This window comes from Anomaloglossus baeobatrachus, chromosome 1, assembly GCF_048569485.1.
Source record: "Anomaloglossus baeobatrachus isolate aAnoBae1 chromosome 1, aAnoBae1.hap1, whole genome shotgun sequence".
Classification (NCBI taxonomy): Eukaryota; Metazoa; Chordata; class Amphibia; order Anura; family Aromobatidae; genus Anomaloglossus; species Anomaloglossus baeobatrachus.
The window spans coordinates 434,487,625-434,515,550 of record NC_134353.1 but is presented as its reverse complement, the minus strand read 5'-3'; the positions used below and the strand labels follow the sequence as shown (position 1 = coordinate 434,515,550).

Here is a 27,926-nt window from a genome sequence, read left to right as displayed (position 1 = left end):
CTAGTGCGGCGGGCCGGATCCCGGAACCTCGAGCGGCGCTCCTCGCCCGTGAGTGAAAAGGGGGGATTGGTTTTGGGAAATTTGATTGTCCGTGACGCCACCCACGGTTGTGGTGAGATTGTGACACCACCGCTGCTCTGGACGGGGATCCCGGGAGCGATGACTGGGAGCAGCTTAGATGTTGGTTCTCCCCTCCGTGGGTAGGGGGTTGGTTGTCCCGGGGCCCGGTGAGGGTAGGTGGGATGACAGGCGGGTTGCGGGGCCTGATGAGGTGCAGGGTCGCGGGGGCAGCGCTGTGCCGCACGGCACGGTGGTTCTCACTCAGCCAATGATGAAGACACAGTTCTTGGTAAAACACACGGCTGGATGGACGGGTCCCACAGACGACTTCGGTGTTTCTCCTCCCGGCAGGTTGATGGTGACTGCCTTTCCCTGCACCTGTGTAGTGTAAACGGCTCCAATGGGTTCTCACTGGTAACCCGCTCCCCCAGCTTGGTTATGTGCTGAAGGAGCCCCTTCGGCCCGCAGGCGCTGGCCCTGGGAACTGTAGCCTTGGCGGTGACTGTGTTTCCCTCTAACGGTTGGACTGTTGCCTTCTATCGGGACTTGGCTGCTGGGAAACCCAGGAGGTTCCCTTCGCTAACGGATTTGACAAATTCAACGGCGACTCCTAGCCTTGTCGGGGTCCGTAAGCCCCTGCCGGATGGTGCTGGCTTCTCTTTGCGTACCGGTTCGGTACCGCCGGGCCACCACCCGTCCACGGTCCTTACGGCTAGCTCCAATAGGCTTCTCCTGCAGACGGTCACCACCGTCTGCCAACCTTGCTGTACCGTCTGGGCCACACACCCGGACCAACTTCAGAGTGCTCCACTGCCGCTTTACTTCCTCTCACTTTCTCCTCCACACTCAACTCCTCTCTACTCCAAACTAAACTGACTGTTTTCCCGCCTCCAGGACTGAGAACTCCTCGGTGGGCGGAGACCAACCGCCTGGCTCCACCCCCTGGTGTGGACATCAGCCCCTGGAGGAAGGCAACAAGGGTTTTTGTCTGACTTTGGTGTGCCTGACCGGGACCGTAGGGTGTGTTGGTTTTGTTCTGTGATGACCTGGCTTGTCCAGGCCGCCACATTCCCCCTTAGTAAAATGCAGACCGTCCGTGGGCTGCCCGTCCATCACCGTTTTTTTTTCACAACTGACCAAGTTAAACGGTAAACACATATTACAAGTATATTAACTTCTTCCCACATCGGGAGGCACATGTCTTAAATGTTGCTAGCGGTAACGGCTTCCGCTCTCTCCCACCCAAGCAACCTGGCCCTGATGCTGCCCCTAAGCAAATGGGCAGCACCTCTTGACCCTAGTCCTGTACCAAGTTGCCCGAGCGGGTTCTGTCCTTTTCAGGGGACCCGCGTCCATGGGGACCCCTGAACCCCTCCAGAGGATCGCCACTGGTTCCAGTGGTGGCTGGGCCCCAGCCTGCTCCACTGCGGGCCCTTCCTCCAATCTGCCTCTCCGGAGGCGGTCACGGTAAAGCCAACAAAAGGTTTTTATTTACATGCCACAAGTTTGTGGTTGCCCTACTAGTTCTTGGGCTTGTCCGTAGTAGTTCCTACGCAGTGGTGTAAAGGGGTCCCAACGGGGACCAGTTGCCGGCAACGACCGGTTCTAATCAAGCAGAAAATCAGGTAAACTTCTCATCAATTATTCTTTTCCTATCATTCACACTTTTTAAACGGTACTGGTGGTCCCAACGGGGACAACTGCAGCGGTGCTCCGCTGCCATCACTCAGACTCTTCGGCGTCAGCCTCATCCTCTGCTACCAGCATGTCAAACATGCAGTGACAGGCCTGTTGAGAGAGGGGTGCTCGGTATCCATTTCCACCGGTGCGTGGCCTATAGAAAACCACTGGGTCTCCTTCATAGCGGGGATGCTCACTCGCCCCTCAAACTCAGAGGTGGGCTCGGCGCTGGGGCCGGAGTCATTATCAATTGTTCCTGCGTCAGGCGGGTTGCCGCCAGCTACCGCAGTCTCCGGGTCCTCGGCCCTCGGCACCTCAGTCTTCACTGCCGTAGCACGGTGCAGCAGGTCAGGTCGGTCAACACTGGGGCGCCCCGTAGGCAATGGCAGGGACGGTACAAGAGCCGAAACCGGACCGGGCCCCCCAGCCGCAGTGGCCGGTCCCTGTGGGACATGGAGGCGTGGGTCACCCGTCGGCTCCATCACGCCGGCTCCCATCGCATACATCGGGGCAGTCGCCACCAGCGCTTCCACCTCATTGGTCCACTGCTCCACCATGAGGTAGATTTGACTCTGTTGACGGTTGAATTCAACTACTCCGGCCCTCATCCATGCTACGGTTCCGGGCCCGGGCACGGAACCTGGTGCAACCACTGCCGGGGCCTCTGATACATTTTCGTTAAGGGGCCGCAGCTTTGGGGGCTCCTGGGGAAGCAGTTCAGGGTGGCCCCGGGCGTCTGCAGCCGGTCGGTCCGCTTGGGCGGACGGGCAGGGTACCGCTACCGGTTGGACAGGTAGCGGGCCTAGTGGCGGGGCGGCAGCGACTAACGCGGGTAGCGGGGGAGTCAGCAGGGTGAGCGGGTGCAGGCCGGGCCCCTCAGCCGCAGTGGCCGATCCTTCGGGAATACAGGGGCGTGGGTCTCTTACCCGCTCCTCCAGATCTTCCTCCACCTCGCGTCTTCGCATAGCAGCCACCACGTCCGCCATGTCGGCCTCCCACTCCTCTAGGAGGAGCTGCATGCGGGCCTGCAGACGGTGACTCAGCGGGGCGGTCCGGTCCTCCACCCACGCCGCTGTGCCGGGCGCGGGGGTTTCGCTGTTGTTAGTTGGACTAACATCATGTTGAACCTTATGATCGCCTTCTCTCTGTGTGTTTTTTGTTTAGTACTTAGCAATTTGGTTCTTATATCGTAGTCCTTCTATTCTGCTTGTTATATGGTATTCATATACAATTATTTACATTGTAGATATGCAGATTTTCCCTATACCGTTATTTACTCTTGCCCACTAGGTGGCAGAAGAGTAACTTCAGCAGGCAGTTAACAGGCAAACCACCAGGGGACAATAGAGTAGTCAAACAGTCAATGTCTAGCCAGGAGAGTCAAGTCACAGCTGATAGGGCAGTAAGACCCACTTTCCAGAAACCAATATAGAATAATGCTTAATACAGTTTAATTTGTCACGATGACCTACAGACTCTCCTGTGACTATTACACAGGTACCAGCTTGTACCCGGCACAACTATGATTTTATTACTAATAAACAAGCTGCTAAGCACAATTATTGCTACATTCAGCATATTGATCAGAAACTGCAGATGTCACGCGTAATATTAGATCATAATGGACTTTGGCTAACACGTCCACACATACACGTCCACTCACCTACTTGTGTATAAATATGTGATTTGTTCAATAAACTTATGGTACTTGCATTTTTACCCAGGCTCATTATTGACTCTGCGCCATTTACATATGGACTGCAGTCTTACCATCCAATTTGGCTACCATCCAATATATCTAAATGGTCTGATTTAGACCAACCTAACACAGCAAAGGGAGGATAAAAATCAAGCCAGAAAACAGAACCGAGTTGCAAGCCAGGAGATCAGGTAAGCAGAGGGAAAAACAACAGACAGGAGCGGGAAGTCAGGGACTGGGATAGACGGACGGGGGAGGCTACAGGTCAGGGCACGGTAACAAGCAGTCAGATCAAACAGGAAATCTCACGAGAGAAAGTCACAGGCTGCAGAGCAAAACTATAACCAGCAGAGGAATGAGGCTGATGGGAGTTAACCCCTAAAATGACCAGGCCGTGAAACTCTGGAGGGGAGAATACCATTCCTGGATCATGACAACAGGTTAATTGAAGGATTTCCTCATTAACATTGTGTCTTTTGAAAGGAATTCAAAGACTGAGAGATGATCTTTTTTTCATGTATTCCAGCAGGTGTTCCTTGGTTTGAAGTTTAATCTAAGGATGAATTCTATTGGGAATTCAGTAGGGACAGACTTTGGCTTAGGATGGCGGTGAATTCAATTGATCATTATTAGGGATGATCGAATACCAAAATATCCGACTTCACGAATATTCGACGAATAGATCACCGCTATTCGACTATTCGCGAATATTCGACGCGCAATGCAAGTCTATGGAAAACCCGAATAATTTTACGTTGGACCAAACGACGAGCTGTGGTGACTAAGGAAAAGGCCGAAATGGATGGGAAAAGGCAGTCTCTCTCTCCATGGAGCTGGAAGCCGGAGCAGCAGGGACTATATATGTATCGTCCCCGGAAGCTGCGCCAACGTGTATGTAGATGACGCTGTACGGCCAAACCAATCACAGTAACACCACAACAAAGATGGCTGCGGCGTTACTGTGAGAGCAACTAACATCAGATGTGTTCATTGGCTGGAAAACAGACGCCAGGAAGTCAGAAATGAAAATGAAAGTATCGGAGTGGATGTTGTTTATCCCTCGGATACTGAATGGTGCAAATAGCCTGTTATCCGTCGGATACCGAATAGTGTCGAATACATTCGCTCATCCCTAAACATTATATCCATTTCAGGTTTGTTTTAGTCAAAAGTTCTTTTACGTAGTTTGCAAAAGTTCTTTGACGTAGTTTGCAAGTTTTGTTTGTGTGGTTTTCTCAGGTCTTCCTGTTAATTTGATATTATTCTGGCTGTTTATGCTCTTGAGATTTGCAGTTTTAAGATGTAATTATTTCACCTCCATTTGTAAGTCCTATTGCCCTTTATTAAAAGTGTTGCTTGTTTTTTTGATTGAATATTTTCTTTTCATTTGCTTCAAATCTTGAGAATAGACACTTATAGACACTTGTAAGATCTTTGATTGCTTGTCACTTATTGCACTGTCAAATGAGTTGTTCAAAGTAGTTAGAAGATCCTTTAAATATTGATCAAAAGCTTTTTGGGGTCCATATCTGACATTATTAAAAAAGGGTGACTTTTAGGTGATAAATCCTCATATAGGTTAGAGAAATTTGCATGCTCTAATTTGGGACGGTGCTTTTATGGGCTGTGTGAGGGAGAGGGGCCTTCTAACTCAGATTGATATCCTGAGAGGAGTTATAGGTTTAATATCCCTTTGTTTTGGATCTTTCTTTCAAGTCTGAGTATATTTGGTGGGATTCCTTCCCAGGGATCACTCTAAAGGCTACTTTACATACTGCGATATCGGTCCCGATATCGCTAGTGTGGGTGCCCGCCCCCATCTGTTGTGCGACACGGGCAAATCGCTGCCCGTGCCGCACAACATCGCCCAGAGCCGTCACACATACTTACATGTCCGGCGACGTCGCTGTGACAGGCGAACCGCCTCCTTTCTAAGGGGTGGTCCGTGCGGCGTCACAGCAACGTCACTGCAGCGTCACTGAACCGCCGCCCAATATCAGCGGAGGGGCGGAGATGAGCGGGACGTAACATCCCGCCCACCTCCTTCCTTCCGCATTGTGGCCGGGAGGCAGGTAGGGGAGCTTCCTTGTTCCTGTGGTGTCACACCAGCGATGTGTGCTGCCGCAGGAACGAGGAACAACTTTGTTACTGCTGCAGTAACGATTTTTGAGAATGGACCCCCATGTCGCCAATGAGCGATTTTGCACGATTTTGCAACGATGCAAAATCGCTCATCGGTGTGACACGCAACGGCATCGCTAATGCAGCCGGATGTGCGTCACGAATTCCGTGACCCCAACGACTTAGCATTAGCGATGTCGTAGTGTGTAAAGCCCCCTTTAGATCCCTGAGTATCTTTCCATAGGAAGTCCTCTTACTTCATTTACAGTGAAGCAGGAATGGTTCAGCATGCTACTTCCCCGCACTGTAATTGTGTTTGCTACTGTGGGGCATATCAGTGGGATTGAGCTGGATGCACCCTGACTGCTGAGCCCGGTCTGAAGGGGTTAATTCCTCCTTCCCATGCCCGAACCGTCCGCCCCCTTGTTTGTGTCCAATCCCGTTGTTTTCCCCTCCTCCTGGTTCCCATATAAAATCCCCCCTATTTCCTGGTTCGGTCTCTCCTCATCCATGAGACCTGGAAGCTGATGTGCTGCTGGTTACCCAGACACAGCAGTGACTGGTGAGAGATGGCCGACGCGCTTGCTGCAGCGATTAGGGACAGAATCGGGAGGGAAGGTGACGCATGGCTTACCTCCATCCTGGCTGAATTGCATCCCGTCCCTCCTGAGGCTCGGGCGGTTATCTCCGGTGGCAGGCGGTCCGCTCGGCGTACCCGTCTGCCGGAGCACATGAGTTCTTCAGCGCTGACGTCACGGGGCATGTGCACTTGTGCGCACGCCTCGCGACAAGCTCCGCCCACTTCTTTTTAGCTCCCGACCGCAGCTGCCGCACGCCGAACCTGTCCCTCCGGTATTGCGGACCCGCGGTCGGCAGCGGTTAACCCCTGCAACCCTGAACCACCACTATACCACTTGCCACCAACCATGGGAGGACACCATAGCTGCAGCTCCTCATTCATAGAGGAGGCTGCAGATGCTGTGCTCCCACTGCCCCCTACCCCTCCCACCCAGCTTCCACAACTACTCTAAACAGCCCACATTTTACATAGCCAACCTGCTTTAGGTGCTGGGGCAGTAATAAGCCCTTCAGCACATATTAACCCCCAGACGCTGGTTTTGCCATCGATGATGCAGGGATCTGCAGGTGTGCAGCCAGCTGCGTCTGCCCATCCCCCATCTGAGCTGTTCCCACTAGTTCACACTTCACAAGCCCCCGTGATTGCTCCGGAACATACAAATGCTGAAGCCCTGGCCTGCGGCCGTAGCCGCCGAGGCCGCGTGACCGCTCAGCAACACATTCATTTCCGTCATATCACACCCCTGATGGATACAAGCGTCCTGCTAGGTTGCATGGAACACATAGCCATTCCAGCCGTTCCAGGTCCTCTCGGAGGAGCCGCCACTCTCGCTCATCGAGGTGGCGCTCTCCTTCCGCCTCAACAAATTCTTCGGACGCCTGTCATGCCTCATGGGCATCATCGCCGACGTCACCACCACCCGCAGAGGGAGTTTGTTCCTCCCACAGCGCGTTCGCAGCCCGTGGAATTCGTTGATCCACTACTGGAGCCTATTCCAGATGCTGGTGAGTACCAATACTCCTGGGCATGGGGGGATGGTCTGGATATGTCAGCAGCCCTTAAAACACTCTTAGCGAATCTACAGCCTGCGGTGGGGGTAAAAAATACTAGTTAACCCTTCATTTAATTCCCAAATTTCAAAACAACCTGAACCACCCCCCTCCCCCTCCTCGAGCGGATATTCACAGAGACGCTTTCTTTGGTAGCGTTACCCCTTTAGGATCCCACTTGAATGAGGAGACTGTCCAAAAAATATGGGCCAATGACTATATCGATATAAAAAAATTTTTGTTTAAAAGAACAGAAAGTCCTCAGTGGTTGATACCTTTTAATGGCTAACTGAAAAGATGGTAATAATTGCAAGCTTTCGAGACTACTCAGGTCTCTTCATCAGGCATGGTATAACACAAAATCTGAAGAGTCACATATTTTTTATCTCTACTGGCTAACACGGTACAAAGATATATTTTACTTATATCGATATATGGTTTTTGGTTTCCACCGATCAACATACAGTTGATAAAGAACGGCGATCGGCGGATTGTCCTTTTGAAAGGAGGCCCAAGGTAGCTAGGTCCATTAACAACTGGCTGCAAGCATTTTGTGTTATGGGATGTGTCATGGGTCAGAAGCACCCCGAGCGCTGTTCCGAGATGTTTATTTATCTCGACACCATATACAATTCTTACAAGTCGCATGGGGGATCTGCCTGGTGGTGTTACGACAAACATTTTCGTCATCGTTTAGCCCTCCAACCATAGTGAGGTTGGGGGTCAAAGCCATGGACACATGGCTGCGCTTAATGCTGGCCCAAAAGGCTTATTAGCCCTTTCATTCAGCGGCCCCTAGCACCACCGCCAGCTCCGGCTCAGTGGCCGTTCGTAGACCCGGCACGTGCTAGTCATTCAATGAAGGCCACTATCGTTTCTTTGGCCTTTGTAAATTCAAGCATGAGTGCTCCGCCTGCGGTGGACCCCATGCAGCAGCCAAGTTACCCGTCCATCCTCGAAATTGCCTTCAAAAACATCCAGCACGCCGAATAAGGACGCCAGTGAGCATCTTTGCGATGGGGCCGTGGCTCGACCAGTACCCCAATAAAGAGGCGGCGGCTCAGCTGCGTTTTGGTTTTACCTTTTGTTTTTTCATCCCTGTTAATTTTTGAAGGGACCCCTCGTTTGCTCAGAACCTAAAATCGGCTACTGAATTTCACCATGTGTTACTACAGAAGTTGAAAAGCGAATTGTCAGAAGGCAGGATCCGAGGCCCATTTTCTTCACCCCCTTTTTTAACTTGAGGGTCTCTCCTTTGGGTGTTGTCCCCAAAAAAGAACTGGGCAAATTTCGCCTGATTCAGCATCTGTCCTACCCCAAAGGCTCATCTGTAAATGTCGGCATATCTGAGGCGGATACCTCTGTGACTTACGTGTCGTTTGATAGAGCAGTTGCGCTAGTTCGGCAGGCTGGAAGCGGCGCGTTGATGGCAAAATCTGACATTGAGTCGGCTTTTCGCCTCCTCCCCGTTCACCCCGACTGTCATCATTTACTGGAATGGTTCGTCAATGGCTCTTATTATTACGACACGTGCTTGCCCATGGGCTGTTCGATTTCCTGCTATTATTTTGAACTTTTCTGTTCATTTTTGGAGTGGGTGGTGAGATGGGAGTCCTGCTCCCATTCCATCAGTCATTACTTGGATGATTTTCTTTTTGTAGGACCATGTGATTCCTCACACTGCCAATTTTTGTTGGATAATTTTTGTCGGCTCATGGCCAAATTTGGCGTTCCTTTGTCTCAGGATAAAACGGTCGGTCCTGTTTCAACACTATCCTTCTTGGGATTGAAATTGATTCTGAAGCCATGATTTTTCGTCTCCCATCTGAGAAAGTTTCTGCATTGCTCTCATTGCTCAGGGGTTACTTTACTTTAATTGTAATTTAATTTGATTGTATTTTTGCGTTACTTTACGCCAAATACAATCTTTGTTGGGCCTTTTGGTTTTTGCATGCCGTGTCATGCCTATGGGACATATTTTTTCACGTCGCCTGGCCCTCTCCACCAGGGATGTCAGGCTCCCCCACCACCGGATTCGGATCTCGGCACCGCTGCGCGCTGATTTGATTGTCTGGACTGAGTTTATTTCTCAGTACAATGGTCATACATGCTTTCAGGAGGATGAAATAACTAATGAGGAGCTATCCCTTATTTCTGATGCCTTGGGGTCACTTGGTTTTGGAGTGATTTTTGATGACCAGTAGTGCGCTGAACGATGGCCAGATTCAAGGCATGCTTTAGGCTGGGTTTCCAACTTAACCTTGCTTGAGCTTTTTCCCATAGTGGCGGCTGTCGCTATTTGGGGACCTGTTCTGCGGAATAAGAGCATTTTGTTTTGGACTGACAATATGAATGCTGTTCATGCGATTAATCATTTGTCTTCCTCATCCCCCCCGGTCATTAAGTTACTCAGGTCGTTAGTACTTAGATGTTTGGAACTTAACATCTGGTTTCGCGCCCGTCATGTCCCTGGTTTTCGTAATTCCACTGCTAATGCCCTTTCTCGTTTTGATTTACAGAAATTCCGAGAGCTTTGCCCTCGCGCTCAGCTGGACGGCTTGCCCTGCCCTGTCAGTATGTGGAACCTCCTTCTCAGCAACTGATTCCGTTGGTGAGAGCTTCCGTGGCTCCTGCGACGTGGCAAGCTTAAGGTAAGGCGTGGTCGGAATGGCTGAATTTTGCCGGGCACTTCCCGATTGACAGTTCAGAACCTGCCCGTTTGGCAGTTACAGTTCGGTATTTGATCCATTTGCGTGATTCTGGCTTTTCTGGGTCTGTGGCCCGGAGTCGCTTAACTGGCATCGCCTTCCATTTCAAGCTTCGCGGCTGGTCGGATGTCACAAAATCTTTTATTATCAGTCGGGCCGTTCGTAGTTGGTGTCGGTTGACCCCCCGCCGGGAGCATAGACGGCCTATTTCTTTTGCATTGTTGGCTCGCCTCATTGGGGCCGTCCGTAATTTTTGTTCATCCCCTTTTGAATCCGCTCTTTTTGCGGTTTCCTTTGGATTGGCCTTTTTTAGCGCTTTGCGAACTGGTGAACTTCCCGGTGGCCTCCGGCACAATGATGTTACAGTTTGCAACGGGGGTTTGCGTATTCGCATCCGTAAGTCCAAAACGGATGCGTCTGGCAAGGGCTCTTGGATCCCCTTATTCTCTATTCCTGGCCCTGTCTGCCCCATTGTTTTGGTTAACGACTATTTAGCGGTGCGCCGCTCTGGTGTGTCCTTCTTATCCCACGAGGATGGTTCACCACTCACAAAGTTTCAGCTTTTGTCCCTCTTTCGTAAATGCCTTCGATCGTTTGGCTTAACCCCTACCGAATTTGGTCACACTCCTTTAGGATAGGTGCTGCTACTGAGGCCGCGAGGGCTGGTTTGTCCAATTCTGAGATTCAGCACATCGGTAGATAGCGTTCTTCTTGCTTTGCGCGCTACGTTAGACCTGATTTATTGCCTTACTAATTCTGTTTCTCTCCATAGCTGGTGCTAGGCCGGCGGTGTGGCTGTTGGGCCACTCATATTTTTTGGGCTGGCCAAAGAGCGGCGTATCGTCCGGGTGGAAGACATCTCGGTTTTCGCGGCCTCGATGTGCATTGGAGAGGCATCAGAGGCCTGATGTGGCCGCAGGTTCTCCCGGAGGTGGTTGGCATCGCTCAAGTTGCTGCGTCTCTGGTGATTCTACTCCTACATGCCGGGGGGCAATGATCTTTGTTCCTGCCGGCTTGCGGAGATCCTGACTACTATGAGGTCTGACGTGGATAAATTCCACGGTTTCTTTCCCGAGCTGGTCCTCATTTGGTTGGAAGTAATCCCCAGCGTTGCATGGCAGGGGGCTCGCGACGCGGCAGCGGTTGAGCAGTCACGCCGTACTCTGAACGCGAGAATGTCCCGTTTCATTCGCTTTAAGGGTGGTGTAGTTGTCAGACACAGGCAGCTGGAGACGGGCAACTCCAGCCTTATATTGCCAGATGGTGTCCATTTGTCGGACATTGGCCTCGATATTTTCTTATCAGGCCTTCAAGATGGTATTGAGCAGGCACTCCTTTTAATGGGTGGGGGTCGGAGCGCTGTCTAGGGACTTTGCTCCTCCGTGGCGGTCAGTTTTGGAATTGTGGAGATCAAGCAAAGGTTGATTGCACCGGGAGCCCGGCCTGGCATTACGCCTCGTCTTGATAGCAGTATAGATTGGTTGGATATTTGCACAAATTAATGTTAAAGCTGTAACTGACCTCAACCCAGCAAAAGATGAGAGTTTTATATGTTTGCACTTGATTATCTCTCCAATAAAGTTTACTTGTTTTATTACAAATGTGTGTTTTGTTCGGGCATGGGGGGTTGGTTTGGTGGTGGGGTCTCAGCAGTCTGTGGGGCATATCAGTGGGATTGAGCTGGATGCACCCTGACTGCTGAGCCCGGTCTGAAGGGGTTAATTCCTCCTTCTCATGCCCGAACCGTCTGCCCCCTTGTTTGTGTCCAATCCCGTTGTTTTCCCCTCCTCCTGGTTCTCATATAAAATCCCCCCTATTTCCTAGTTTGGTCTCTCCTCATCCATGAGACCTGGAAGCTGCTTTCCCACCCTCCCTCCCTGATGGTTGTATGTTAAACTATTTAAGTCACATCGGTCAGTTTTGGAATTGTGGACATCAAGCGAAGGCTGATTGCGCCAGGAGTCCGGCCTGGCATTATGCCTCGTCTTGATAGCAGTATAGATTGGTTGGATATTTGTACAAATTAATGTTAAAGCTGTGACCGACTTCAACCCAGCAAAAGATGAGAGTTTTATATGTTTGCACTTGATTATCTCTCCAATAAAGTTTACTTGTTTTATTACAAATGTGTGTTTTGTTCGGGCATGGGGGGTTGGTTTGGTAGTGGGGTCTCAGCAGTCTTCTCTCTCTTCGTGCAAGCCTTGCACTTTGGGAGGAGGAGTTTACTTTGCTACATTCGCTCTTATATTCATGTGGGAAGGCTCCTTCTCATTGGTGAGATTGGATTGTTTTATCAAATTGGTACCAAGGCCCGGGAATATTATTTCAGCAGTAAAATATATACGTTATTCCCAAATAATCTTTATTAAGATATAAAAAAATCACACCAGTAGTGTATAAAACGAGAATTTTGACCGTCAGGTCACAATATACATGGTACAATATCAATTGAAGGATAGGCATAGATATTTAACAGGGATAAGGTTCACATATAAGGGATCAAGTCGGAGCTCAGGACGCTGACGCCTCTCTGGACTATGGCAGCATTATCTTTCCAGCATTGTCTGTCTGGCTATGGATCCTGTTTCACTGGCGCCATGGATCTGCATATCTAATACCATACCTCTTTGGCCTCCTGATGAACCACATGTATAGTATGTGGGGAAACGCGTCGAGGTGGAGACTGTTGTAATTCTACCATGAAATTGATGGCTCACTCCTGCTATTATAAAAAATAAGGGGACACTTGGAGAGCATCAGCATATACTTACCTGGACTTTCATGGACAGCAAACCTCCTACATTTCCTTTACTATGTGGCGCTGCCTGAATAAACCAAAATATGGTCTCAAAGTTAAGTCCTGAGCTCCGACTTGATCCCTTATATGTGAACCTTATCCCTGTTAAATATCTATGCCTATCCTTCAATTGATATTGTACCATGTATATTGTGACCTGACGGTCAAAATTCTCGTTTTATAGACTGGTATCACTGGTGTGATTTTTTTATATCTTAATAAAGATTGTTATTTGGGAATAACGTATATATTTTACTGGTGAGATTGGATTGTGCCTGAGGATTCCCTGGATTCCTTTTCTGGAGTCTAAGGAGTGGCGAAAGTGCCACTCTTCAAAACAGCTTAACTAGTTGACTCTCCAGAGCTCCAGAGTCAGGTGACATAGTGACTGCAGACATGTCATTTTAAACAGGACAACTCCTTAACTGTCATAAAGATTAAATTATTTGGTTTATCAAATAAACTTATGGATGATATTGTGTCTCAGGTCTCTTTGGATCACTGAAATCAATCTCAAACACCTGTGATAATTAGTTTAGGTGAGCCAAATTCAAGGAAAACAACTGAAGAAGGAGGTTCCACATTATTATGCAGGCCACAGGCTACAAGTAATATGGGGAAGAAAATGTATCTCTCTGCTGCTAAAAAGCTTCAAATTGGGCAAAGCCTTGGAAAAGGTATGAGAGCATTAGATTTTTCACAGAAACCTAAGCATGAACATCATACTGTGATGAAATTTGTAGCTGACGTATGATATAGATGGGTCTGTCTACATAAAAGCATAATGAAGAAGATTTCTGCCAGACATATTCATCGGATTAAGAGAGCAACCACTAAAATGGTATAACAAAGAAGCAGGTATTTGAAGCTGCTGATTCCTCTGGAGTCCAGTGAAACTCAAGATGTATGATCCTCCATATGTTTTCAGTTGTACATAAACCTAGTGTTTGGCGACCTCTAAACAGTGTTCACAGACTAAAATTGTTGCAGAGAGCCAAGATATACATGAAGAGTAATTTTTAAATGGTCTTCTTTATGGATGAGTGTTGTGCAACCCTGGATTGTCCAGATGGATGGAGTAGAGGATGGTTGGTGGATGGCCACCATATCCCAACAAGGCTGCGAAGTCAGCAAGGATGTGGTGAAGTCATGTTTTGGGCTTGAATCATGGGGATAGAGCTGGTAGGTCCTTTAGGGTCCTTAAAAGTATGAAAATGACTTTGGCAAAGTATATACTTTGGTAAAGAATATAGAGTTTTTGACAGACCACTTTCTTGCATGGTACAAAAAGTAAAACCATGCCATAAGTAGCAGAATCATCCTCATGCATAACAATGCACCATTTCATTCTGCAAACAACACCTCTGAGTCATTAGCTGCTATGGGCATAAAAGAAGAGAAACTCATAGTGTGACCATAAGCCTCCCATGACCTCAACCCTATTGAGAACCTCTGGAGTCTCCTCCAACAAAATATCAATGAGTGTGGGAAGAATTTCACATCAAAACAGCAGCTCTGAAGAACTATTTTTACATCCTGTAAAGAAATTCAAGCAGAAACTATTCAATAATTCACAAGTTCACTGTATGCAAGAATTGTGAAGGTGATGTCAAAAAGGGGTCCTATGTTAACATGTAAGTTGGCTTGCTAAGATTTTTTTATTGGTAATGTTTTTGATTCCTGTAAATGTGAACACATAATACTGAAAATTCAACAAATGACTATTTTTAGTTCTTCACAACCTATAAAATGTTTGGAAACTATGTTGTGCATAATAATTTGGGACATTGGATTTTGTGTTCTTAAAGTTTGGAAAAAAAATACTGTTATCATTGGAGGCTTGTCCATAAAATTTCATTTATACTTTAACTGTTGATGATTTAAACATTATACTGACTCATTTACATCAACCATTTTGGAAAAAATCAGAGAAATATAGCATTTGCATAATAATTTGGAACATGACATATGTTCTGTTGTGAATAATATATGGCAAAGCGTCATAACACTTTGGGAATTGGGATTGTATTTTGACCTGCTTAAATATCACTTGAAAGTCCTTTTACAGCTGAAATTCGCACTTTATCTATGTATTTTTAACATAATAAATAATGTATTATTCTCTTTTCCTTACACATCATTTGCAATGTGTGTACGGTATTAAATTCCTTTTTCATCCTATCTTTATGGATAAACTGTGAGCGGTGACGTCCTTTCAGTGTACAGATTCAGCAGAAAATGGCTGTACATTCCCTGTTTCTTACTTTATAATGGTTATGATAGTTCCTCCTTAAAGACTATAATGTGATTACTTTATGCCAGGCATTATTTGAAAGCTTGCTCAGCCATTCCCAAGGTTATGTGATACTTTATTCGCAGGCTGTTTCAATCTACTACAATGTATAAAATAGAGGTGGCATGGTGATTTGTGCTAAGCAAACAGCACATTGAATTCCTAAAAACTGAACGCAAATGATATAATATAAGGCTATGTGCGCACGTTGTTTTTTTCCCCGCATTAACGCTGCAATTTGAACTGCAGAGTTTTCAGTGCCAAATTGCATGTGTTCTGCTTCCCCAGCAAAGTCTATGACAAGTCCGAAAATTCAATGCGCACGCTGCGTTTTTTAAACGCAGTGTTTTGGATGCCAAAAATCGCTGCAGAAAAAAAAGCAGCATGTCATTTCTTTTGTGCATTGTAGCTGCGTTCTCCACCCATTAAAATCAATGATGAGGGTCAAAATGCAACCAAAATGCACTTGGACTGCATTTTTGTTGCACTCCGCATACTTTTTTGACAAGCAAAACGCAAGTCTTTTCAGTCTCTCTCTGTCGAAGTCGGTCAATCTCTGTCTGTGGATGTCGGTCAATCTCCCTCTGTCTGTCGGTCGGTTTCTTTCTCTGTCTGTCGGTCGGTCTCTGTCTGTCTGTCTCTCTCTGTCCATCGGTCTCTTTCTCTCTGTCCGTCGGTCTCTCCCCTCTCTCATACTCACCGATCCCTGATCACCAGAGCGGCGCTGCACGGCTGTCACAAAGCTCCGGCGGCTTTTCCTCTTTTGAAAATGCCGACCGCTCATTATTCAATCCCGTATTCCCTGCTTTTCCCACCCATCGGCGCCTATTATTGGTTGCAGTCAGACACGCCCCCACGCTGAGTGACAGCTGTCTCACTGCAACCATGCAATCACAGCCGCCGGTGGGTGGGTCTATATCGTGCAGTAAAATAAATAATTAATTTAAAAAAAAACCACATGCGTTCCCCCCCAATTTTGATATCAGCCAGAGTAAAGCCACACGGCTGAAGGCTGGTATTCTCAGGATGGGGAGCTCCACATTATGGGGAGCCCTGCAGCCTTACACTATTAGCCAGCAGCTGCCCGTAATTGCCGCATCCATTAGATGCGACAGTCTTGGGACTCTACCCGGCTCATCCCGAATTGCCCTGTTGCAGTGGCAATCGGGGTAATAACGCGTTAATGACAGCAGCCCATGGCTGCCACTAAGTCCTAGGTTAATCATGGCAGGCGTCTCCCCGACATACCTTCCATGATTAACCTGTAAGTAAAAGAAAATAAACACATACACCCAAAAAAATCCTTTATTTGGAATAAAAGACAAAAAACTCCACCCTCTTTCACCACATTATTAACCCCCAAATACCCATCCAGGTCCGGCGTAATCCACACGACGTCCCACCACGCTCTCAGCTCTGCTACATGAAGCTGACAGGAGCAGTCACAGACCATGACCACTCTCTGTCAGCTCCATGCAGTAACTGAAGGGAGCCACACGATCAGCGATGACGTCAGTCAGGTTACCCGCGGCCACTGCTGGATCCTCCAACTGTGACAGCAAGTCGCCCGAGTGACTAAAGTGAGCTGCGCAATCAATGATGATGTCACAGGTAAGTTGTGGTCTCAAGTGGAGGACTTCAGCTGGCCGCAGGTAACCTGAGTGACGGCAGCGCTAATCACGCTGCTCACTTCAGTTACTCAGGGGATTTGCGGTCACCATGAGTCCTTCATGGGTGACCGCTAATTAGGACGCGACACACAGACAATGAAGTCAGGTGAAGTTCATCTGAGTTCATTATCATCGCGCGACTCTGTCTGCTGTCAGCGGGCATTACAGAGTTCAATTATCGTGGGACCGCACTGCAAAAAATGCATCCAAATTGCATGCGTTTTGGATGCATTTTTTTTACAAACGCAGTGTTTACAGTTTAGTGGGTGCGTTCTTTTCCACACTGTTATGAACGCAACGTGCGCACATACCCTAAAACTGCACATTTTAGAGGACCTTTTATTGTTGCCAGCCTAAGGCACACCTGTGCAATAATCATGCTGTCTAATCAGAATCTTGATATGCCACACCTGTGACGTAGATGGATTATCTCGGTAAAGGAGAAGTGCTCACTAACACAGATTTAGACAAAGTTGGGTGCAATATTTGACAGAAAAATGCCTTTTGGGTGCATAGAAAAAGTCTTAGATCTCAGAGTTCAGCTCATGAAAAATGGGAGCAAAAACAAAAGTGCTGCGCTTATATTTTTTCAGTGTAGATAGAAACCGGATCCGTTCTTTCCCCTATAGACTAGTATTAGCTTTTGCCAGATTCGGCGTAAATAGCTGATCCGGTGGCCAGATGGAACACTGCTTGCAGTGTTTTTTGTCTCCGGCGAAAAACCGTATCACGCTGGATCGTGCGGCATGATTTACAATGAAAGCTTATGGACGCTGGATCCGATGTAATGCGGCAAAAAAACGGATCCGGCCGCAGGATGCGTTTTTTTTAACTGCAGATGCTCAGTATCACAATGGATCCGTCAAAAATTAGAAGTAACGCATGGAAAAAGCTGATGCGACGGATCAATTTTTTTGACGGATCCGTCGCATCAGTTTTTTTCGCCGGATTGTGCCTGAGGCCAAAAAACTGATGTGTAAAAGCAGCCAAAAGGTGCTGTCCTGTGCATCAATTTCTGGCTTTGAAAAACATGGATGGAACACAACATTACAAGTGTCCCTGTGTTAGGCTAGAGCTACACAGCAACATGTTGACCCTCTTCTGCACTGGAACATCACAACTAATGTTTGGAAATTGTGATTCTGGAAAATATATGTGTGCTTTTGCCCCAATAATATAAATTTAAGTTGTCTGCAATTTAGCTCTCTTTTAACTGACATGATCCAGCTATAAAAAAAAGTTATGCAACAATTGCAAACAAGTTATACAAATGCTTTTGGTTATGTGACTTGTCTGTAAATTGTGACCAATATCACCATCAAGCCCTAAGCTTATTCATCCATTGAAAATGTCAAGAATGCCTACTACAGATGTTTACTCGCTTTCAAAAGGAAGTATCTTACCTGGGAAGTCTGCAGAAGGATAAGGATCCTTAACTTCATTTACATTAGATTCAAATTCATCTATCTTTAGCTGCAAATAGGAATGGAATGGAACAAATAAGAATGAAAGATGAAAATTTAGCACTACAATATAAGAAATCCAATTTAGATTATATCTAAATGAGGAAAATTTGCAGTAAGAGTAGGATAAAAATGCTGAACTATGTTAGAAAATCATATGGATCTATTAATTCAATCAATAGGTGTAACAAATATGACGCACATACATTAATGTCAAGTTAAAAGGATTGACAATATAATACCTAATTGCAACCAGGGTGTAGCTGGATAAGCCACACAAATCACACTCAATGAGTCACATAAAACAAATGGAGTTAGCGTACTCAGCATGAGCAGGAAACCAGTACAAGTTTTTCATACTATACCACACATGCATGACATGAAGCTATAAGTGACAGCTGCATTCTCGATATGAAGAAAAACAGCAAGAGCCTTAGCAGGGAACCCAAGCTGACTAGAAGGTTTAAGGGTTCATTAATACAATTAAACAACTAGGAAATTAACTGTAGCTTGGGACACTAGTTGCAGCCATATTGTGACTTGCCACAGCAAGTTTGCTAAGTTTTTAGAAATCATGGCCCATAAAATGCAGATTTTTTTCACAAAAGAAAAAAAGTGGGGACCATTATAAATGCAACTGCCGTATTATGCCGGAAACAAAACAGCATGTAGTGGCCAATGGTTGCACAATTTTACAGGAAATCTCTTCTCGTATGTACCTGCAGAATTATTTGACCATGTCCTATCGTATGCGAACAAGGTTTTTGCTGCATGCAGAAATGTCAGGAAATGACCTATTTTTTAAACCAGGTTTAGAGGAAAGATGAGAAGGAGGATATGATTCTGAAGAGCAGAGAGATGATGTCTGGGGCAGAGAGGTAGATCTGAGTGTCATCAGCATATTGGTGGTACTGGAAGCCATGAAACTTTATGACTTGTGCAGGGCCAAAAGGTATAGATGGAGAATAGTAGGGGTCCTAAGTCAGAGTCTTGAAGGGTACCAACAGACAGAGGGCAGGATAAGGAGGTAGTATGGTAATAGAAGACGCCAAATGTGAGATTACAAAGCTATGAAGAGATCCAGGAGAGGGCAAGGTCTTTGATGCCAAGTGAAGAGAGTATCTGTAGAAGGAGATAGGTGTTGACTGTGTCAAATGCGGAGGACAGGTCTAGAAGAAGTATAAAGAATTGACTGTTAGCTTTGCCGGTAAGTTAGTCATTGGTAATTTTGGTTTCTGTGGTGTAGCTGGGCAGAAGCCATGTTGTAGTTAGACTCAAACTGACTCTGTTAACATGTTTAAAGAAATAACGGCAATGTGCCAAAAAAGTTTTTCTTGCAAAAATACAAAATATTTTATTTGTAGAGCAATGCGACATAGGGGCACACAGAAAGTGAATAGAGTGAATTACAAACAATGCACACAAGCACAAAAAACAGGGCAGCAATGCATGTCAGGGTTACATATATGTACAGATCTCAGCTGTATAATCAATGTAATAGGTGGGAGATCAAAAGAGTGGTCAGGGTGGACAACTGCTTGATTACATAGTTATTATGAGTAGTCTTAGTGTAACAAGTTTGACCACTGGAGGTCTCACACAGTTTATACCATGCAATATAAATTATAATAGTATGCCGTAGTGGCCTGAATGATATCTTTATATCACTATGGTAAAATAGCAGATAGTATAGAAAATTGCTACAAACAACAACATATATACCAGTGTAGTTATCTATCTGTATAGTAGCAATCAAAGGCTATTTACAGGTTTGACCACCAGAGGTCTCACATAGTTGGATCGACGATAATTACAGGGTTAATGCAGGGTGAAGACTGCAATGACAATTGTAATGAGAATATACCATGCAATACAGATTATAATAGTATGCCGTAATGGCCTGAATGGTATCTTTATATCACTATGGTGAAATAGCAGATAGTATAGGAAATTGCTACCAACAACAACATATATACCAGTGTAGTTATCTATCTGTATAGTAGCAATCAGAGGCTATTTGCATATAAACAAAATGCATGTAAGTTGGTCAGCTATCACCAAAGTAATATTGCATCACATTATGTTATTAAAGGATCATGTCATGATATAATGATACATGACAGCAATAGGTGTAAGAAAGTTTAAAGCTGCATGCTTTAGCAGAACACAAACCCTGCAGGAGAGTGCCGATGGCCCACCTGTTAGTTACCCAGCTATGCACGCTGCCCTGCACCTCAACACGTGTTTCGCTGCCGCTTCTTCGCCTCCCGGTGGACGGCACGGTGGCTCAGTGGGTAGCACTGCAGTCTTGCAGCGCTGGAGTCCTGGGTTCAAATCCCACCAAGGACACCATCTGCAAGGAGTTTGTATGTTCTCCCCGTGTTTGCGTGGGTTTCCTCCGGGTACTCCGGTTTCCTCCCACATTCCAAAGACATACAGATAGGGACTCTAGATTGTGAGCCCCAATGGGGACAGTGTTGCCAATGTATGTGAAGCGCTGTGGAATTAATAGCGCTATATAAATGAATAAAATTATTATTATTATTATTATTATCTGCTATTTCACCATAGTGATATAAAGATACCATTCAGGCCATTACGGCATACTATTATAATCTGTATTGCATGGTATATTCTCATTACAATTGTCATTGCAGTCTTCACCCTGCATTAACCCTGTAATTATCGTCGATCCAACTATGTGAGACCTCTGGTGGTCAAACCTGTAAATAGCCTTTGATTGCTACTATACAGATAGATAACTACACTGGTATATATGTTGTTGTTTGTAGCAATTTTCTATACTATCTGCTATTTTACCATAGTGATATAAAGATATCATTCAGGCCACTACGGCATACTATTATAATTTATATTGCATGGTATAAACTGTGTGAGACCTCCAGTGGTCAAACTTGTTACACTAAGACTACTCATAATAACTATGTAATCAAGCAGTTGTCCACCCTGACCACTCTTTTGATCTCCCACCTATTACATTGATTATACAGCTGAGATCTGTACATATATGTAACCCTGACATGCATTGCTGCCCTGTTTTTTGTGCTTGTGTGCATTGTTTTTAATTCACTCTATTCACTTTCTGTGTGCCCCTATGTCGCATTGCTCTACAAATAAAATATTTTGTATTTTTGCAAGAAAAACTTTTTTGGCACATTGCCGTTATTTCTTTAAACATGTTAACAGAGTCAGTTTGAGTCTAACTACTGGTTATGGTGACTTCTGAAAAACTATAAATTGTTCTTGATATGGATCAGTGTATTCTTCTGTGGTTAATAGAAGCCATGTTGTAGGTTGTCAAAGAGTGAGTTAGATGAGAAATTGGAGGAAATTTCAGTATGGCTGTGCTGCTTGAGGAGTTTAGAGGTGAATGGGAGGAGTGATATGGGATGATAGCTGGATGTAGAAGTTGGGTCAACTATTTATTTCTTAAGGATAGGTGTGACTATAGCATGTTTAAAAGCAGAAGGGAAGGTACCAGATGTTAATGATAGGTTGAAGAGATGGGTTAGGGCTGTGTTAAGCATGGTTGTGAGCTTGGGGAGGAGGTGGAATGGGATGGGGTTACGTGCACAAGTGTTGAGGTGTGATTTGGAGAGAATATGAGTAAGCTTTCCTTAAGTGATGATGGCAGAAGGAGATAGTAGAACGGGGCTTTCATACACCGCGCCAAAGATCACTGATGAATTCTTGGATTAATGTAAACTTTTATTTTTGCACAGGTCTACGCGTTTCAGGAGGCTCAGCTCCCTTCCTCAGGACCAAAAGGCATAAGATACATCAAATCTTTTGGTCCTGAGGAAGGGAGCTTAGCCTCCTGAAACGCGTAGACCTGTGCAAAATTAAAAGTTTACATAAATCCAAGAATTCATCAGTGATCTTTGGCGCGGTGTATGAAAGCCCCGTTCTACTATCTCCTTCTGCCATCAGCCGCTTGGGGTACTGCTACCGTTGATCCAGATCTATGCTGTTATAGGAGTTGTGCCTGTCACAACCCTATTTGGTGAGTAGGATTACCTTCTCTTCCACCCCTTGTTTGCCAGGGTAAGACCCTATTGCGCTTTCTTCTCCACAGGTTTTTTTGTTGTTTTTTTCTTAAGTGATGATGGGGAGGAAGGTTATGGGGAAGTTGAATTGTCTCCTATACATAAGGGTTAGGCAGTAAAACCTGTCTGATATAGTCGATCTTGTTTTTGGAATGTGTGGCAAAGTCTCCTGCAGAGATGAGGGAGGTTGGATGGGGCAATGAGGGGTGTAAGAGGGAGTTAAAAGTGTTGAATAACTGTTTGGGGTTATGAGATAAAGAAGATATGAGGGTTGTGAAGTAGTCCTGTTTAGCAAAGTTGAGGACTGACTTGAATGTGAAAGTTTCTTGTTTGAATGTGGTAAAGTCTTTCTGTTAGTGCTTTCTCCTCAAGCACCACTTAGCAGCAGTAGAAACTTGCCAAAACTTTTTAGTGAGGTTGGTGTGTCAGGGTTGTCTATTGATTCGTTGCAATCTGCCATTCACAAGAGGGGTAACTGAGTCAATATTTGATGGGATTGCTGCATTGTAGAAAATGGTGGCAATTTCCGTGTCATGGTTTGAAGATATGGAGGACCGAGGTAAAATAAAGTCAGAGAGTGTAAAAATGTCTAGGTGTGTGAGGTTTCTGTGGGAGTATGCTAGTTGTACTTAGTGGGCAGGTGAAGAGGACAGGGATGGGAATGTGAGTAGATGATGGTAAGATAGGGGGAGAGGTGAGGTTGTGAGGTGGGATAGGGAGCAGAGGTGAATGAATATAGCTTCAATTGTCTACCAGTTTTGTGTGGGTGGCTTTGTTGGACCACTGAGCAAGACCAAGAGATGAAGCAAGCAACAGGAGTTTGGATACTGACAATTGGTGGGTGTCATTGGGGATGTTGAAGTCACCCATGATGATGGTTGGAAGGAATGTCAGCAGAGAGCAAGTGTAGAGACCAGGGGGAGAAGTGGTCAATAAAGTAAGTGGCTGGACCCAGGAGTTGGTATTGGACGGCCATTTGGATGTTGGAGGGACAGTGAATACGGACAGAGTGCACTTCAAAAGAAGAGAGTATAGAGAAGGGTAGAAATTACATTTTTGTTGAAGGTTCAGTTTTTAGATAGGAGACCCCACACCCTATTGATTGCAAGGATGAAAAGTGTGAGTGAAGTAAAGGCCACAACATAACACAGCGCAGCAGGGGAGGCTGTGTCGAGGGTGTCAGCCATGTATTAGGTGAGTCCAAGGAAGGGTAGTATGTTTTTCCAAAAGTAAGACACTTTCTTATACTTATTTTTGCCTCTAAAAAGCGCTAGGGATTATTTCCCGGTAGGTCTTATTTTGGGGGAAACATGGTTGGAAGTAAGTTAAAAACACAGACCCGCCCTTCCCATCATACTTACCAGACCCTGGGCATCTGCGTGACTCCCAAATCCTTCAGCGGTCTTCAGTGGCTGATCCCAGCAGGTATGCTCCATGCAGTCCTCCCGTGCATCTGGCTGGCACACTCACATATATCAGATCGTGCATGCACACACTCATACTCACACACTTCAGATCGCGCACACACACACTCATACACACACATCAGAAGGCACACACTCACTCACCTCATCCGGCAATACGGATTGCTTCCAGCCAGCAGGGGGAGATGGGATGCAGTGCAGTAGAGCGCGAGGCCCTGTAGTGGAATACGTGGAGCACTCGGCAGTGAAACATATCAATGCGTTTCACCACAGATCTTCTATGTGTTCCACCTTACTGCATCCCAGGATTCTCTGCCGGCCAGAAGCAATTGGTATCGCCCCATATGGTGAGTGTGTGTGCGATTTGATGTTTGTGTGTGTGCGACCTGATGTGTGTGGGTAATCTGATGTGTGTGGGTTTAGGATCAAATGTGCATGGGTGTGTGTTCCACTACAGGTCTTTCTGTTCAGTGTCTGGTGAGCATGATTACGGGGTCTTCTCTCTTGTTTCTTCTGGGGTGCCTGCTTTCTATGATGAAGTGTCTTGCAGTACTCCAGTACTCTTCAACTTTTTTAGCTGCATGGACACTTCATTATTGAACAGTCACTAGGATTTATTTTTGGGGTAAGGCTTATATTTAAGTATTACACCAAAAATGCTGAAAATTCCAGCTGGGGCTTACTTTTAAGGGAGGGTTTATTTTTGGAAAAACATGGTAGTTGTTGGGAGGTGATTGGCAGGAGAAATAATGGGGGGCATCAGCTGTGGAGGTCCAGGATTGAGAGACATATCACTAACAGTGAGGGAGAAGCAAACAGAGAGCAAACAAGTGACAGAAGGAGAGTAGCCGGCATGTTTTCTGTTTTAGTAGAAGAGATATGTGGTTTAGGAGCAGATCAGAAGATGAGGTCAGGTGGGTAGGTAATAGAGAATGTGAGATTATTTTTTTTTTTTGGAGAGTGCTGGTGTTTGGGGAAAGTAAGGATTAGTGGAGCAATGACAGTAATGGTAGAAGTAGAGGCAGTCAGTAAATAGTTATAGTTCTTACCTTCTGGTACATTTCTGGTATATTTAATGGATTGTGCACTTAATAGGCTGAACTAAAAGTTATTTCGGTCCATCGGACACCATTGGTGGCACTTTGTCATGGTTTTGGTTAATTACAGAATAAACAATGGTAATGTGAACACAGACACAGATATATTCTGCATTTCTTCACTACCCTCACTAAGCTGAGTCAGACTTAAATGCCCAAGGCTAGTGTTAGAAATTGGCACCGCCATAGTCACAAGCACCCTGCTGCGGTTTCTGCTATGCCCAGCCATATCATCTGGGCATAGGGAGACCATCAATGATGTGGCAGTCCCGGATAGGCCGCTGGTGACGTCACTGATGATGTGGCACTTTTCTATTGGCCCCTGGAGGCGCCATTGTGACTCACCCTGGGTTTGGGGTGGACCCTAGGTGATAAAAAGGCGTGGAGACTGCATGGAGGTGCACATGCATTCCACATATGCTCTGAGCACACGAATGTGCTTCTGTTTAGAGCCCATTGCTGCTACAGCCTTTGTGTAGGAGCGGTAGGCAGGGTTACGCGATCAGTGCTTGTCACCCCAAGACACCCGCGGCTCAGCACTAGAGTTGAGCGATGTTCGAGGTTCAAGGTTCGCCAATTTCATGTTCGAGTGATTTTGGGGGGTGCTCGAGATCGAACTCGAGCTTTTTGCTAAAAGCTCGACAGTTCGAGTTACGTTCGAGAACGGTTCGATCACCATTAACGTGGCTTTTCACAGTAAGGCTATGTGCACATGTTGCTATCTGCATGCGTCCTGCATCTCCAGGACAATCCCTCCCCCTTTCCTACTCACCAATCACGGACGACTCGCTCCACGTCTGTCACAAATCTGCGTTGTCTTTTCCTCTTTAGAAAATGGCTGCGGCTTCATTAGTCAATTAGTTATTCCGTGCTTTCCCGGCCCACTGCAACAAATGATTGGTTGCAGTCAGACACGTCCCCAAGCTGAGTGACACCTGTCTCACTGCAACCAATCACAGCCGCCGGCAGGCGGGTCTATATCGTGCGGCAAAATAAATAAATAAATAAATTATAAAAAAAATGAAATGCAGTTCCCCCATATTTGATACTAGCCAGGATGAAGCCACACGGCTTGAGGCTGGTATTGTCAGGATGGGGAGCGCCACGGTATGGGGAGCCCTCCAGCCTAACAATATCACCCAGCAGCCGGCCAGAATAGCCGCATCCATTAGATGCGACAGTCCCGGACTCTACTCAGCTCATCCCGAATTGCCCTGGTGCGGTGGGAATCGGGGTAATAACGGGGTTGATCATGCCAGGCGTCTCCCCGAGACACCTTCTATGATCAACCTGAAAGTGAAAGTAAATAAAGACACCGCGAAAAATCCTTTATTTGGAATAAAAGACAAAAAACACTCTGTTTCACCCCTTTATTAATCACCAAATACCCCTCCAGGTCTGACGTAATCCACACAACACTGTCAGCTCTGCTCCCTGAAGATGTAGCAGCACCGTAGAACACTATAGCGCTGTATCAGGTCCACGGTAGCAATGAAGTGAATCGCGATGTCACCAGAGACTTCAGTCAGCACTGCAGGCTTCAAGATTACAAAATCTTCCCATCTTTATCAATAGAGGCAATAGCTCAGTGGATAGAGAGCTCCCCAATGAAGCATTAGGTCCCGAGTTATAGTCCCGGTGAAGAATTTATTTATTTATTTTTTTTAATTATATCGTGCAGTAAAATAAATAAATAAATTTAAAAAAAATAAAAAGGGTTCCCCCCATATTTGATACCAGCCAGGATAAAGCCGCACAGCTGGAGGCTGGTATTGTCAGGATGGGGAGTGCCACGGTATGGGGAGCCCACCACCCTAACAATATCACGCAGCAGCCGGCCGGAAGAGCTGCATCCATTAGATGCGACAGTCCCGGAACTCTACCCAGCTCATCCCGAATTGCCCTGGTGCAGTGGCAATCGGGGTAATAATGAGTTTAATCATGCTAGGCGTCTCCCCGAGACACCTTTCATGATTAAACTGGAAGTGAAAGTAAAGAAAAACACACCGCGAAAAATCCTTTATTTGGAATAAAAGACAAAAAAACACCCTGTTTCACCCCTTTATTAATCCTAAAATACCCCTCCAGGTTCGACGTAATCCACACGACACTGTCAGCTCTGCTACAAAACACGAGTGCTCTGTAACAGCTCCACGTAGCAATCAAGTGAATCGCGCATTCAGCAGAGACTTCAGCAATGCAGAAGTCAAGATTAGCAAATCTGCCTATCTTTACCATTAGAAGCAGTAGCTGAGTGGATAGAGCGCTCGCATAAGAAGCATTAGGTCGCGAGTTCTAGTCCTGGTAAAGATTTTTTTAATTTTAAATTAAATTTATAATATATTTATAATTATAATTTAATTATGCACTGAGGGGAGGAGCCGGACATCAGCTGTGAGCGCTCTCTCTCCTTTCCCTCTCTCTCTCTCTCTCTCTCCTTTCTCTCTCTCCATTCTTTCTCTCCTTTCTCGCCTTTCTTTCTCTCCTTTCTCTCTTTCTCTCCTTTCTCTCTCTCCTTTCTCTCTCTCTCCTTTCTCTCTCCTTTCTTTCTCTCCTTTCTCTCTCTCCTTTCTCTCTCTCTCTACTTTCTCTCTCCTTTCTTTCTCTCTCTCTCCTTTCTCTCTCTCTCCTTTCTCTCTCTCCTTTATTTCTCTCTCTCCTTTCTCTCTCACCTTTATTTCTCTCCTTTCTCTCTTTCTTTTTTCTCTCTCTCTTCTTTCTCTCTCTCTCTTCTTTCTCTCTCTCTCTTCTTTCTCTCTCTTTCTCTCTTTCTCTCTCTTCTTTCTCTCTTCTTTCTCTCTCTCTCTTTCTCTCTCTTCTTTCTCTCTTTCTCTCTCTCTTATTTCTCTCTCTCTCTTTCTCAGACCTGGCGATTATCAGCTGATGTGGTCACCTAACGGAAACAGCTGACACTATAAGTCGAGCGGTGAGGCCGGCTTTTTACCGCCTGGCCGGCTAAACTATCAGCTGATGCCGTCGGACAGGAGTCTGCACTGAAGTGTGTAGTTTAGGGTTTTTTTTTTGCACTGATACATCAGCTGATTGTATAAAAGCCATTTATACAATCAGCTGCTGTGTCATGTGATTCAGGCCCTTGAACCTGACACATCATCTGATCGCTTTGCCTTCCAGCAAACCGATGAGATGATATTGGATCCGGATTGGACGGCGCGGGACCCTTGACCCAGGATTACTGCGGAGGAAGGTTCTTTATTTCA

At 46.0% G+C, this 27,926-nt stretch overlaps 1 protein-coding gene across 2 annotated transcripts in view; it reads right to left on the bottom strand.

Moving 5' to 3' along the window:
- Nucleotides 1-27,926, bottom strand: part of CACNA1S (calcium voltage-gated channel subunit alpha1 S) — a 2,360,423-nt gene that overhangs the window by 1,136,550 nt on the left and 1,195,947 nt on the right. For both annotated transcript variants that reach the window (XM_075352638.1, XM_075352639.1), the window contains exon 17: nt 18,061-18,130. In XM_075352638.1, the coding sequence (XP_075208753.1) occupies nt 18,061-18,130 (70 nt within the window). The remainder of the gene's footprint in view (nt 1-18,060; nt 18,131-27,926) is intronic.